The sequence below is a fragment of the Penaeus monodon genome, chromosome 4, assembly GCF_015228065.2.
Source record: "Penaeus monodon isolate SGIC_2016 chromosome 4, NSTDA_Pmon_1, whole genome shotgun sequence".
NCBI classification, from domain to species: Eukaryota; Metazoa; Arthropoda; class Malacostraca; order Decapoda; family Penaeidae; genus Penaeus; species Penaeus monodon.
Window position 1 is genome coordinate 32,705,184 of NC_051389.1, and position 15,000 is coordinate 32,720,183.

Here is a 15,000-nt window from a genome sequence, read left to right on the forward strand (position 1 = left end):
TCTCTCCCTGCCCCTTTTTCTCTTCTTCTCTCCCCTTCTCTTCTATCTCTCTCTCTCTCTCCCTCTCCTTCTCCCCTCTCCCCTCTTCCCCTTCCCTCTTCCCCCCCCCCCCCCCCCCCTTTTTCCCCCCCCCCCCCCCCCCTCTTCCCCCCCCCCCTCTCCCTTTCCCCCCCTTCTCTTCTCTTACTCTTTTTCTTTTCTTTTTTCTTTCCCCCCCCCTCCCCTTCTCCTTCCTTCTTCACCTTTTCCCCTTTTTTTTTCCCTTTCTCTTTCTGTTTTTCCTGTGGTTCTTCTCTTCGCTTTTTTTGGTCTTGTTTTTCTGTTTTTTCCCCTTCTTTCTTCTTTTCTTCTCTTCCTTTCTCCCCTTCCTTCTCCCTTTAAACTCCCCCTCTTTCCTTTGTCCCTTCCTTTGTTGTTTTCTATTCCTTTCTCCTTTCCTCCTCTCTTTTTTAAAATTCTCTTCCTTTCCCTCTTTTTTCTTGTTTTTTTTCTTCCCCCCTTTTCCCCTTCCCTTTCCCCCCTTTTTTCTCCCCTTTCCTTTTTTTTTCCCCCTTTTTTTTTTTTTTTTTTTTTTTTTTTTTTTTTCCCCGGGGGGAAGGTTTTTTGGGCCAACGCGGGGCGGGGGCCCCGTTTACAGGTGGGCCCGGAGCCTTCCGGTTTTCTTTCTTTGGGGGGGGGCCCCAAAAATTTAATTTCTGTCTTGGGGCCGGTTCCCTTTTTTAATTTTAGTTTTTTTTTTTTTTTTTTTTTGGGGGGGGGGGTACTGAAAAAAAACGTTCCGGCCCCGCCCGCCGTTCGGGGGGCCAACGGGGCCACGGCCAAATTTTTTTTTTGGGGGAAAAACCCCCCCCCTTTTTTGGGGGGCCCCCCAAAAAGGGGGGGGCAAAAGGGGGGAAAGGGAAAAAAGGGGGGGTGGGGCAGGGGGGGTTTCCCAAATTTGGGGTTCCTCTTCTCTCTCTCTCTCTCTCTCTCTCTCTCTCTCTCTGTCTTCTCTTCTCTTTCTCTCTCTCTCTCTCTGTCTTCTCTTCTCTTCTCTTCTCTTTTCTTCTCTTCTTCTCTTCTCTTCTCTTCCCTTCCCTTCCCTTCTCTTCTCTTCTCTTCTCTTTTCTTCTTTCGTTCCCTCCCACGGGCGACGGTGTGGGGCTCGAAGAGCGCTGCTGGCGAGGCCTCTCCTGTGTACAGAGGGGCGGAGCCTTCACCTGTTTCCTGCTTGCGGGGTGGCTTCAATAAGATTATAATTACTGTCGAAAGATTAGCATGCATCAGGTCATCGCATATGTAATATTTAGTGGATACTTGTTACTACGTGTGTTTTTTTCCACCATTGCTTTGCGGTTAATTTTAATACTTCTGCTATCAACATTACTCTTACGACTACATGAACCGCAATGGATAATGCTACTGCAAAACTCTTTAACACTATTGTCAGCGTTGCAACTTAAGATAATGTTATTACTATAATCAATATTCTAAAAAGCCATGAAGGATATAAGCGTTACAATAAACAGTAAGAGAGCAAATTTTGATAGAATGGTAGCAATGCAGTGATAAGGCGACAGTTATGCCGTTCTGAAGAGTGTTCTAAAATAAGATTGTATAAGTAGTGTAGTGCATATAACCAACTCGCTTGTGTGCCTCGGTCTCCGGACTAGAATAGGTTCGAGAGACGAGGCCGCCTTTTACTCTACGGATTGGAAACAGCATTGCTGGGTTGGGCCCTGGCGGAAGGTGATCGGGACGGCAACGCAAAGGGAAAGAAGCGGAGCGCGGTGGGACAGCGTGAGCGCCGAGCAGTTTCCTCTCCGGCCTGTTTTGCTGAGGCCTCGCGCGCCCACACATTTGGATACTGCTCTTCCCGGCGCCGATTCCCTGACGTGGTCGCACGTGGACTGACTGAACGTTCGCTGCCGCCGTCGCCACGGGCCACGGCCTCGGACTCCTGCGGGGGCAGGGGGCATGGAAAGGGGAAGGGTGCAGATTTCATGATTCTCGTTCGCTACTGTAGTTTTTAATCGAACAGCGAACGCTGCATGTTTGCAAGTTTCCTTTCAATTCTGTGCACTTGCATTGGTAATGAAAAGTTACCTGATACTGGAGTGACCTTCGTTGCAGCCGTGATTCCAGCCCTTTTTCCAGACAGATTTTTTTACCCATTGTTCGTCAATCGGAAATTGCAATGTTCTAAATTTGAATGTAACGAAAGTCACTTATTTTGCATTTTTATAATCATCCTTCAATCTGGGCCACTGGCACATCCGCAAATATGGATGGGTTGGGGGGGAGCCAGCTGAGCTAGTATGCAAACTGTGTCCGAGGTCCTGTTGACGGTGCACAGGCGGTGGTCGCGTAAACGTTTATCATATTTACTTTTTTTGCCGACAAGAAGTGCAGCGTAAAATACGTTTGTTAAGACTATAATGAAGGAATGAAGGGAATTGTCGCCCTGACTGTCTCTTTCTGTGATATGTGTCCCCGCCTTACAGAATACTGCCTAGCTTGTGCACAGCCTGCTCTAGAGCAGTGATTAGTGGCCGACCCTGCATGATTCTTCGTTAATTTAGGGAACTGTTTAAGTCAGTCTGAAGATATTACTTCATGAAGATATCAGTGGAAAAGTAGAATGTAGCAATTTTCAAGGATTGGCGTCTGAACTGGGCATAATATGTTTACAATTTAGAATGTGCCTACTGAATGCAAGAATCATATACTGTGCACCACCCATCAGGGCGTGGCCATCTGGCCATATTGCTAGCATACCCACCCCTGAGTGGCCTGCGCAGGCTTCGTATGAGCGAGCCTGCTTTGAAGTGCAACGGTAAAAAGTTCAACTGTTGCACGTTGCCAGTTGCGATAAAAATGGTTAGAAAGTAGAGACGTGTTGCAGACCGGCCCCGGCACCGAAGAGCGATTCTTGTGCAACGAGAAGTGAAGAAATTCCAGTGGCGGCAGAGAAACAAATTCCACTGATAGGTGTATTTATGATCTTTCTCATTATCATTTTTATAATCATTATCGTTAATCACAAAACAAAATCTGTGTGTGTGTGTGTGTGTGTGTGTGTGTGTGTGTGTGTGTGTGTGTGTGTGTGTGTTTGTGTGTGTATGTATGTGAATGTGTGTGTGTGTGTGTGTGTGTGTGTGTGTGTGTGTGTGTGTGTGTGTGTGTGTGTATGTGTGTGTGTGTGTGTGTGTGTTCGTGCATATGTGTTTATTTGTTTATGCCTATATTTGTGTTGCCGTAAGAAAAAGCTAATCCCTTCGTTGAGCAACAGTAGAGGGTTAACAGCAAAGGCTCCGTCTGACGAGGTTGTTCGGAGCAACAACTTTTTACAGCTTCCGGAAGCCGCGTCAGGCGCGTGGCTTATGTTCTTGTTCTTCGGGAAGCTCCCTCCCTCGTAGGGCGTGTCGCAGCGATAGGCGTCGATGCCGTTAAAACAATAGCGCGGGAACAATAATATCGCGAAATAATGACAATGCAGATGAAACTTCGATTTATTCCTAGCATCAGTGTCCGTATAACTGAACGCTCATAGAAGTTTAAGAGGCTGAGTGTTATCATTAGTGCGCAGTAGAGTGTTAGCAGTAATGTATTTGGCGACTTTGCATTGCACGTCTATGGAACGGAGAGGGAGAGGTTTGAACTCGCATGAACAGGGCGCGCGCCTCTGGCCTCCGCGAGGCGCTAGGGAGCGTGTCAGCGGTGTCCTTAAGCCTGGTGCAGCGCCTGCCCCGGAGGCGGCCGCCTCTTGAGTGCAGCAGTGAACTTGGGAGTGCAAGCAACTTCCTGGACGATTTAGTTTGTTATGCTCTATGAACCTAATCCAAACTTTTGTATTTATACATATATACACTGTTTAAACATGCGCGCGCACACACACCACACACCACACACACACACACACGCATAGACATACACATACACACGAATGCACACACACGCACACACATGCACACACACACACATGCACACCACACACACACACACACACACACACACACACACACACACACACACACACACACACACACACACACACACACACACACACACACACACACACACACACACACACACTACACACACTACACACACACACACATATATGGGCAGGTATTACATATACATATACATATATCTATCTATCTATCTATCTATCTATCTATCTATCTATCTATCTCTCTCTCTCTCTCTATATATATATATATATATATATATATATATATATATCTATATATATATATATATATATATATATATATATATATATATATATATATATATATATGAGCATAGATGCCGTGGTGGCCGAGCGGTTAGAGCATCGGACTCAAGATTGTCATGGCGGCAATCTGAGTTCGAGGGTTCGAGTCACCGGCCGGCGCGTTGTTCCCTTGGGCAAGTAACTTCACCTCGATTGCCCTCCTAGAACACGACATATCGCCTTGAGAAGTCAAACGCAAGTGTAGGGGAAGTCACCGCCATATATAACCTCTCAGTAGTGAATTGAGAGAGGTCTATGTCCTGCAGTGGAATGAATGGCTGTTGAAAAAAAAAAAAAAAAAAAAAAAAAAAAAAAAAAAAAAAAAAAAAAAAAAAAAAAAAAAATATATATATATATATATATATATATATATATATATATATATATATATATATATATATATATATATATATATGAGCAGGTCATATATCTTGGAGACAGTACGAGAGATGGACAAAGAAAGTAACAGACTGGGCTATAGATAACATAAAGAGGCCAAGGGCCAGACCAATGACAAAATGACGTGACGAAATAACTAAATAACGAAATATACATGTGTGTATATGATTCAGGCTAATGATGATGATGATATATATACATACTGTATATATACATACACATACACACACACACACACACACACACACACACACACACACACACATACACACACACACACGTGTGTGTGTGTGTAGTAGATCAGAAAAAGAAGAGGCCCCAACTGTGACCCTTGAACCCCTTGATGTAATGGAAGGCAATTTGAGTTGGATCCACTATATGAAACAAAGTGATTTCTATTTGACAGATATGATGAAACAGCGGTTAGCAGAGCCCCTGAGAGCAAAATTGGATGATTAACCGAATCAAAAGCCTTAGATAAATCTAGACATACAACAATAGTGAATTCGTTATTACGCCTTGTAGATGTGGTTTATAAAAGACATTCCTTGTAAGTCTCAATTGGCAATTTGACAGAATACTGTTGCGTATGAGATAACTTCCAATCTGCTATAAATATTTTTTCCGGAATTTTACTTATTATGGGCAGAACTGATACTGGTCTGTAGTTATGAATATTGGTTTTGCAACCTGAATTGTGAACTGGAGTAACCTTTGCTGTTTATTTGGGTATATAGCCGTAGTAAGTGAAGTGTTGCACAAGTGGAGCAGAGGACGGGAAATGGCAGGCAAAGTGGATTTAATTACTGGTGCTGCGATGCCATCGTAACCGGGGCAGAATTGTTCAGCTGATGTACTAACTCAGAGAGAGTGTGTATATTTATATGTATATTCCTATGATTATGATACCTTGCTGGCCCTGAATGGCTGGGGCCTCCATGCAAAATGCGCCTCTGCTAATGAAATGCGTCTCCCTTTTCCCTCACGCCGCCTGCTAGACCTGACGAGGATCCTGCGCACCAGCCGCGACTACGGCGAGCTCGCGCACGTGTGGAAGCAATGGCGGTACAAATCCGGCCGGAGGATCAGGGACCACTACCGCCTCTTCGTCAACATCGCCAACAAGGCCGCAAAGCTCAACGGTATCGCAACCCCCCATCCCGCTTTCTGCCTCAGTTATGTCTCCTCTCTCTCTCTCTCTCTCTCTCTCTGCCTCTCTCTCTCTCTCTCTCTCTCTCTCTCTCTCTCCTCTCTCTCTCTGTCTGTCTGTCTCTGTCTGTCTGTCTGTCTGTCTCTCTGTCTCTCTCTCTCTCTCTCTGTCTCTCTCCCTCTCTCTCTCTCTCTCTCTCTCTCTCTCTCTCTCTCTCTCTCTCTCTCTCTCTCTCTCTCTCTCTCTCTCTCTCTCTCTCTCTCTCTCTCTCTCTCTCTCTCTCTCTCTCCTCTCTCTGCCTCTCTCTCTCTCTTTCTCTCTCTTTTTCTGTCTGCCCTCTCTCTCTCTCTCTCTCTCTCTCTCTCTCTCTCTCTCTCCTCTCTCTCTCTCTCTCTCTCCTCTCTCTCTCTCCCTCTGTTCACTTCCATGTATAGTGTCACATAATGTAATCAAATTCTATGGTTACTGAGAAATGCCTTTCCGCTCCGTAGCTCCCCGTAGGATCCCCGCGCCCAGGCCACAGCAGACAACCATGTACTTTATCCCTCAGGTTTCGACAACATGGGGGACATGTGGCTCTACCCGTACGAATCCGACACCTTCCGTCAGGACGTTGCTGAGCTGTGGGAGCAACTGAAGCCGTTCTACCAGCAGCTGCATGCCTACGTCAGGAGGAAGTTGCGAGCGGTTGGTAGCCGAACGAACATCGGAATGGTTGCTAGCAGAAAAGTGTATACATACATACATACATACATATATATATATATATATATATATATATATATATATATATATATATATATATATATATATATTACATTCATATATACATGTGTCTCTGTACTTAAATCCACCTGTCGTTTCCAGAAATACGGCGAACAGCACATCAGCAAGCGAGGGCCCATTCCCGCCCATCTGCTGGGAAATATGTGGTCGCAGTCGTGGAGCGAAATCTATGACCTCCTGATTCCTTATCCTGGGAAGACTTCAGTTGATGTCACGCCGAGCATGAAGAACAAGGTGAGGGAGGCGGCGAAGAAGATACGGGAACTCAGTCCCGTGTCCGAAATCCTTGGATATTCACAGGAAGAGGGATAAAAATACCAATATTATTATGATTTATTGATAGACTAATATACTGATAAATGGAATAGAAGAATTATTGAGACCATAAGTAATGGATGAATAGAGTAGAGGTCTGCGCGGTCACACCTGCAAGTATCGCGGGTCAGGTAGGCCTTCGGTTTTCAGACGTTCGGATATGGGATTGTTAACATGTATTTTTTATATGTTTGTATATATATATATATATATATATATATATATATATATATATATATATATATATATATATATATATATATATTGTATATGTATGTATATGTATATATACATGTACATATACATATATGCTGACAGACTGGCATATATATATATATATATATATATATATATATATATATATATATATATATATATATATATATATATATATATATATATATATACATATATACATACACACATATACAGTTGAAGAAAATGTCCAAGGATTATTGCATGGCACGCTATTGCTTCTTGAGCGTTTAAGGTCTTGAGCCGCACGTAAGTGATGACGGTCCCCCCAGGGCTACACCCCAAGGAGGATGTTCGAGCTCTCCGAGGAGTTCTTCGTGTCGCTGAACCTGACCCGGATGCCGCCCGAGTTCTGGGAGCACTCCATCATCGAGAAGCCGAAGGGGCGGGAGCTGATCTGCCACGCGTCTGCCTGGGACTTCTGCAATGGCAAAGACTTCAGGTAGTGGTCATGATATTAGGAAGTCCTCTTTAACGTAATTAAGAGTAATTTACTTCCTTCTGAGCATTTACATATCTACAGCTTAAATTTAGTCTTCATAGCACTTGAATAATTTGTCTATCACAAGATCCTCTTCAGTAGTGGCGTCAGGTTTTTGAATGAGGTCAAGTGGGCAGAATCTTCCCGAGGGATAATTACATTCTGTCGTTCGTGCTGAGGGGCAGCACAGGCCCTTGGGTCATTTCTGAAAATAATTGTGGTTGGATTGGATAGAGGAATACAAACGCACGTGAATGGTGAATCACAAATGCTTAACACTGGCACTAATGGACGGGAAACATGCATCCAAGAGAATCCTTCCCTCCTGAACCTCAGCGGGCGCCACAGGCCTTGTCCTCGCGCTGGGCCGCATCCTGACGCTCATCTTCCCTTTCATTCGATGTGCAGTGGATTAGAGAATAATATTTTGCTTAGATATCAAGGTGATTGTGTAAATCCTGCATAAATACATAATTGTCATATTTCCTACGACTTATTTTCTTTCATAAGTATTTTTTTTGTAAAATAACTGCAAAGTAAGAGAATTTAACCATACAATTATTTTCAATTATTAAAGAATAAAGCAGTGCACAGATGTCACCATGACTGACTTGATCACAGTACACCATGAAATGGGCCACATCCAGTACGACCTGCAGTACAAGCATCTGCCGCTCGTGTTCCGTGGCGGGGCCAATCCAGGTGAGATTGGGCCTGTGTGGAAGGACACGGGAGCCGGAACTGCAAGTGACTAGTTGATTTGTGTCTTTGCTGACTCTTTGGTTTCGGTCCCAATGACAGAACTTTAGCTTGTGTGAGAAGGGAAGCTTATTCTACAGGGATTAAGGAATTACCAAGACAACTGCGATTAGCGTTGCTGATGTTGACAATACACTCAGTAAAAGGGCGCCGGGATTTTCTTTTTTAACACATATACAGTATCATTCACTCTATACTACTGGAACATCTACATCAAAATTACTGCCTAACTATATCATTTAAAGTTCACATCAAGAAGTCGCTGATGCCACAAAGGCTACACATTCCTAAAACAAAATACAACACCTGCTCACCTTCTCTTTAGGATATCACGGTGCCCCGATCGTTGGCATTAGGTAACCAGTGAAAAATGGTATAAGAGAGAGAGGCTGATAATATCTCCTTTCTTTAACTTGTCTTCAGGATCAAGCAATGCACTGATGTGACCATGACAGACTTAATCACGGTTCACCATGAGATGGGTCACATTCAATACTACTTGCAATATAAGCACCAGCCCAATGTGTTCCGCGCTGGAGCTAACCCAGGTGACCAAAGCTTATCGATGAGCTTTGTAGGGATTTTAGCAGCTTCTATAGAATTTAGATGACGGAATTCCAAAGAGTCTTCAGACATTAGACAGCTTGCATACAAAACTAACTTTGTTGACAACACGAATGCATGTGTGAATATTTGAATATATTTATTTCTAAGGAATTACATCTGCAGAAGTTAATATCATTGCTGTTTTTATGAGCGTGATATAAAACAATTATGAGTTCCAGGTTTCCATGAGGCTGTCGGAGATGTGTTGGCTCTCAGTGTGGCCACGCCAAAACATCTTCAGAAGATTGGCCTACTGGACAATGTTGAAGAGGACAATGAAGCCGACATCAATTACCTCATGAGCATAGCCTTGGACAAGATCACCTTCCTACCCTTTGGTTATCTGATGGACCTGTGGCGCTGGGGAGTGTTCAGCGGGGAAACCAAAGAGGAGAACTGGAACTGCGCCTGGTGGGACTTGAGGTAAAAGAAATGCGGAGTAATTGCGTTTCCCTCTGTGTCTTGTGCGAATTTCGTTTCTTTTACTGTTTCATTCATTAATTATTATGTCATAATCCTTCATTCCAGATATAATCTGCAGGGCATAAAGCCTCCCGTGAGACGATCAGAGTATGATTTTGACCCTGGGGCCAAGTATCACATCCCAGCCAACGTTCCCTACGTCAGGTAATTTCATTACAATTGAAAGAAAGGGCGAAGCATGGCATATATAATTTAGCAGTCTCGAGCAATCAAGCTTTTTAGTTGTACATAACTGTTATTTTCCGTTTTATTATGTCTTCAGGTACTTCGTGAGCTTCGTGGTTCAGTTTCAGTTCCACAAAGCGCTCTGCATGAAAGCTGGGGAATATGACCCTCTAGACCCCTCTAAGCCACTCCACAAGTGTGACATCTATCAGTCCACGGAAGCAGGAAATGCACTTGGGTAAGTGCAAGTGCTTTGAGATTTCAAGCATGAGAAGTAAGACTTTGCAGTTTCAGTAACAGAAATAGGGAATTTACTTTTTTTTTAAGCAGCAGATAGCGTGAGTACGGTGAGTGAAATAATTTCAATGGCCCCATTGAAACCTTTCTATGTCCTCTTCAGGGACATGTTGCAGCTGGGCTCATCGAAGCCCTGGCCAGATGCTCTCGAGGGGCTAACGGGCAGCAGGAAGATGGACGCCTCCATTATCAGGGAATATTTCAAACCCCTGGAGGTCTGGCTCACGGAGAACAACGAGAGACACCAAGAGTTTGTGGGCTGGGAAGGGGGTGAGTAGACTGCAGATGCGGGCTGGGAAGAGAAGTGCTGCATGATTTAAGGAACTATTGCTATTTGAGAAAAATATGTATGCATATATGTAAATATATGTAGCGTATCGTAATCTGATATAAATAACATAGTGATGTAGCCTCTGAGCATGTCCCTTGCACTCTTTCCCGTTATAGATTCACGTCAGTGGTACCGATTAATTCTGTGAACATAACATATATAGCCTCTTTACGATTCACATTGACAAAAGTCAAATTTTTTTGCAAGGCCAGGAAAATTATTAGATAAAAAACCGCTTTGTCAGATTTCCCTCTACAATACGCACTCACTGAGTCCCAATGTTTATCTTCTTCAGAGAACGACTTCTGTTCCTCGGACTCCCCCGCGCGCCACGAGCCAGTGGGCGAACCCTCTTCGGCGGCAACGGTCTCCCCCGGCCTGCTTGTGGTTCTCATGGCGCTCCTCCTTCATCAAATTCACCAATAATTCTCAGTGTTTAGAATAGATTTTTTTTTTAGTCTACCAAAATATTAAAGATTTCTATGGTAAATGGATGAGATCATGTGAAGTGGTTTGTTGATTAGTGTAACAGGTCTTTTGTTGGAGAAACGAAACGACTTCATGGTTTAACTGTTTCCCTTTTTTTATTTTCAGTGAATGTAATATTTTGGAAGGATGGAAGGATCTATTATATAAAATATATATATATTTTTTTTTTGTAGTGGAATGCGCCTTACACGTGTGTATCATACTGTATACATAATTACTGAAATGAAGGGACTGTGTACACACAGTATTTTAAATAAATGTTATAATAAGAAAGTGATGTTTGACTTTACAATTTCCTAACAGTTTGTCAGTCACACACAGAATTATTGACATTTTGGGAACAAATCGTTTTAAGAAGTCGGCTTGTGCATTCCAGTTCTACCGAAATGCCACCCATGCCCTTGACACGCCGAGGCCGGGCAGAGAAGATAAAAAAAACACATTTTGCGAAACGAAGGTTGAGAAATATAGACCAATAATGATGCAAAGTAAAAATAAAACTTTCTAGCAAAGCTTCTTTAGATGTGGAAACTATGAAATATTGATAACCATAAATTAGACCGCCCCCATTAGTTCATAGCGGTTTATGCTGATGAGGGAAATAAATCATGGCTCGGAAGTGAAATAAATGAGAAAATTATTCTTATTGCCAGCTGAAGTGCATGGGAGCAAAGTAGTCTCATTTGATATTTCGTGTTGAAATTAGAAAAACTATCTCAGAAGTGACCGTTAATTAGATATTTTTTTCGAATCTGATATACTGGTCATGATAGAAGGGAAAGAAAACGGGAAAAGGGAGAGAAATGCAAGTCCTCTTAAGACGCAGCAGATATTGCATGATTATTACCTCCTTGTTGCATCAACTGAATTATCGCTCTAATGCATGTGCAGTTGCTAGTTACATCTCAAAAGGTAAGGGACATATAATCGTTTGTGTACAAGCCTCGCAGTAATTCCAGTCTTGGTTGATTCAGATCATGCTAATTTCAAGCTAGTTGTTTGAAATGGATCTAAATTTATGTAAAATAACCTTTTTTATTATTTTTTCTTAATCTGAATCGTTTGTCATAAATTAAAGGGAATGTTATGGGTAAAGAAAAAACACGGATGACTTGAACTTGTAAGGCTAATAAAACGTGTTAAATATTGTATGACTTTCACATTATGTACGCATAAGATGATAATGATGGCTGTATAATAGTAATTCATTATTTAATAATGCAGTAAATGCGAAAATTTTTGAGGGGAACCTTCTTAGGGGTCACAAAGACCAAGGTCTAAATAATTGCGCATGTAGGCCTTGACTATGATCTCCTCTAAATAATAACATTAATCATAAGAAATTGGAATAGCCCAAAAGTAAATTCTAATCCTTCTGAAACGGATCCACGACCATCTAAGGCAACAGAGACCGAAACAGACTCCTGGCAAGTCCACAATAAATGTATCTAAGCGCCGTCGTGAGTTCGGTCGTGGGTTGCTTGCAGCCTATATCGAACTCAAGAAAGCTATGGGAGATCCTAAGACTTAGGGGAATTTCGACACAGACTATTGGCCTGAGAGCAAGCCTATATACCGGTTATGACAGTGCTGTAGTGTGGTGGGGGCCTGTCGAACTTCTTCCCAGTTGTCTCCTTGCACCAACACTTCAACAGCTGCATGGACCGAATAATGTGCAGGGCTAATACCCAGAGTCAGTGTGGAACAACAATTGGCAATATCAAAGTCACAGATCATGGCTTTGCCGACAATGTTGCTATCCTGAGTCTTTGGAATCACTGGTGGCGGCTCTGGTTTCATTTAGAAATGAGGCAAAGCCGGATTGGTCTGGCAGCAGGAGCCATGAACTCGATCAAAAGGAGCATTTGGAGATGTACCTATGCAGGAGGGCCAAGCTACGCGTCTTCAATGCCTTCATACTGCCAGTTTTACTTTATGGAAGTGAAACCTGGACGCTCTATAGTGCCTTTGGAGTCTCGCCTTGATGCCTTTTGTGACAAGCCCCTTCGCTGGATCATGGGGTACAGTTGGCAAGACCGTGTGTCCAATGGACGGCTAGACCGCGAGACTGGCATTGGACCTGTTACTTGCATAATCCGGGACCGCTAACTCAGGCTGTTTAGGCACCTAGCGCGCTTCCCCGTAGATGACCCTGCCCATCAGGCTGTCTCTTTGTGAGACAATCCTGGATGAAGGAGGCCCATGAAGATGCCACTGCAGACAGTAGTTGTTGTGCTGCTGAAATGACATCACTATCACTATCCATTTGAATGTGACCTCCATTCAACAGCTGACATACACTTGGTCACAGAATGACTAAACTTAATTGCAGGAAAAGGAGCCGATTTGGCTTGAAATTTCATGATGACTGGGACGAGTGAGGGAAACTTTTCATTGCTTAGACCATTGTATTATACGCTTCTGCACTAAGCAGTTTTCCTTGAAAGGAAGGATGAATCAGGTTTGCAAGATGAGCTAGTGTTATGACTTGGCCAAACTTCTTTCGCAGCAGTTACTGCATCTCTGTCATTGCATGAAGTTGTGATTAATTCTTTCCACATGTTCACTAGTTCAGCAGTTGTATATTTCACAATGTAGTTTGCCCAAAGCCACAGCTGTTGGTTCTAGTCGTGCAAGTAGGTCCTCTGCTGACCACTTCATTATGATGTTAGACACCTCTAACTCTGACATCAATCTGCTCCCTAGCAACTTCACACATTTTGATGAGAGCTGGCCAGTTCTTTATCTATATTTTCAGACAGTTACACATGCTATTCCATCATGTCTTGAGGCATAACAAGACGTTGCCCATCTTCCTGGTGGTATCTTGCAGAAGCATAGTGATTGCATTTTACTATATACACCACATGCTTTTTAATAGTGCCCATTTCCAGATTATAAGCCAGAAGATTCAGAATGTATGTAGAGCAGCCACAGGTCACCAGCTTCAGTTCATTTCGCTGTTCAAATAATTTCTTAATTTTGTTTACATTAGCTGCGTTATCTGTCGCAACGCTACCAACATGGCAGCCATGTTCTTTACACTTCTGAATTGCTGATTTTGAGAGCTCTTCCAGACATTCAACTGTATGAGGCTGGCCACTTGTGTCTATTGTATCCACTAGATAACATGGCCAGTAACACATACAAGAAGCTCATTGTGAATGTTAGACCATTCATCCAAAGACAGACATTATAACTTTATCCTTCAGCTCTGTGGCACACTTTGAATATTCTTTTTCATATATCGTGGGTAAGAATTTGTCTGCAATTGCTTTTTTTTTGCTGGAGGAGTGTATCCTGCCCTCAACTTCCCAACCATTTTACAAAACTGAGGATGTTCTACCAATCATAATGAAGAGTTGGTTGCAAAGACCATTTTAGCGACTTCATCAAGGTTTGCTTTTTCACAAGACGTTGTTGCTTTATGCTTAGAAAAACTTGTGGCAGAAGTTGGACATTCTTATTGTAATGTTGAAGTTATAACGTCTTTGAGGCACCTCTGGAGTCTTACCTGGATCATCCAAATCCTCTTTTGATAATTTTTTTTTCTCGATTTCGTTCTTGCTACTATTCCTTGTAACTCAAGTTTCCACTGTTTGCATATAGCTCTCCATCCTTTCCCAGATTTTGACGGAATTCTGTTAAAATGTTCCCGCACTGGATCACTCTTCCAACCAGATACATTAAGCCTTGTGGGCAGTGACGTCTCATTGCAGTTAGCTCAGGAATGAGTGGCTGTAACACCCAAACTACTACACACTGTCACAAGTCCTGCGATGTCATAGCAGAATATATGCAGGATCAGGAGTCAGGACAGAGATGATGCAGTCCTGGCCAGTGGCTACTGGGCTTGACAGGTTCATGCACTTTGTTACCAAGTGAGAGATGATGCAACATTGTGTAAAAACACTAAAATGTGTTTTAAATTACAGTATACAGTATATAATAGCTGTCTAAGTATTTTTTAATGCTGATAAATGAAAAAAAATGAAGAAAATTTGATTTAAATCAAAAGAATCTGATCTAAATCAATCTAATAAAAAAATCAGAAAAAAATCAACCGTCACATACACGCACACATTGAATACACACACACACACACACACATACATATATATATATATATATATATATATGTAATTATATATATTATATACAATATATATCATAAATATATATGTATTGTATATATAATATACATATACATATATATATGCATT

General features: G+C 42.4%; 1 protein-coding gene across 2 annotated transcripts in view; it reads left to right on the plus strand.

Moving 5' to 3' along the window:
* LOC119571691 (angiotensin-converting enzyme-like) overlaps positions 1–10,902 on the plus strand; it is a 30,025-nt gene extending 19,123 nt beyond the window's left edge. The window contains exons 5-14 of one of the 2 annotated variants that reach the window (XM_037918885.1): positions 5,659–5,802; positions 6,361–6,497; positions 6,678–6,830; positions 7,439–7,608; positions 8,225–8,349; positions 9,192–9,435; positions 9,541–9,639; positions 9,758–9,898; positions 10,061–10,227; positions 10,584–10,902. In XM_037918885.1, coding sequence (XP_037774813.1) covers positions 5,659–5,802; positions 6,361–6,497; positions 6,678–6,830; positions 7,439–7,608; positions 8,225–8,349; positions 9,192–9,435; positions 9,541–9,639; positions 9,758–9,898; positions 10,061–10,227; positions 10,584–10,714 — 1,511 coding nt within the window. In that variant the 3' untranslated portion in view covers positions 10,715–10,902. Of the gene's footprint in view, positions 1–5,658; positions 5,803–6,360; positions 6,498–6,677; positions 6,831–7,438; positions 7,609–8,224; positions 8,350–8,829; positions 8,955–9,191; positions 9,436–9,540; positions 9,640–9,757; positions 9,899–10,060; positions 10,228–10,583 lie in introns of both variants that reach the window. The other variant, XM_037918881.1, reaches the window with a different exon arrangement.
* The last annotated feature ends 4,098 nt before the right edge of the window (positions 10,903–15,000 follow it).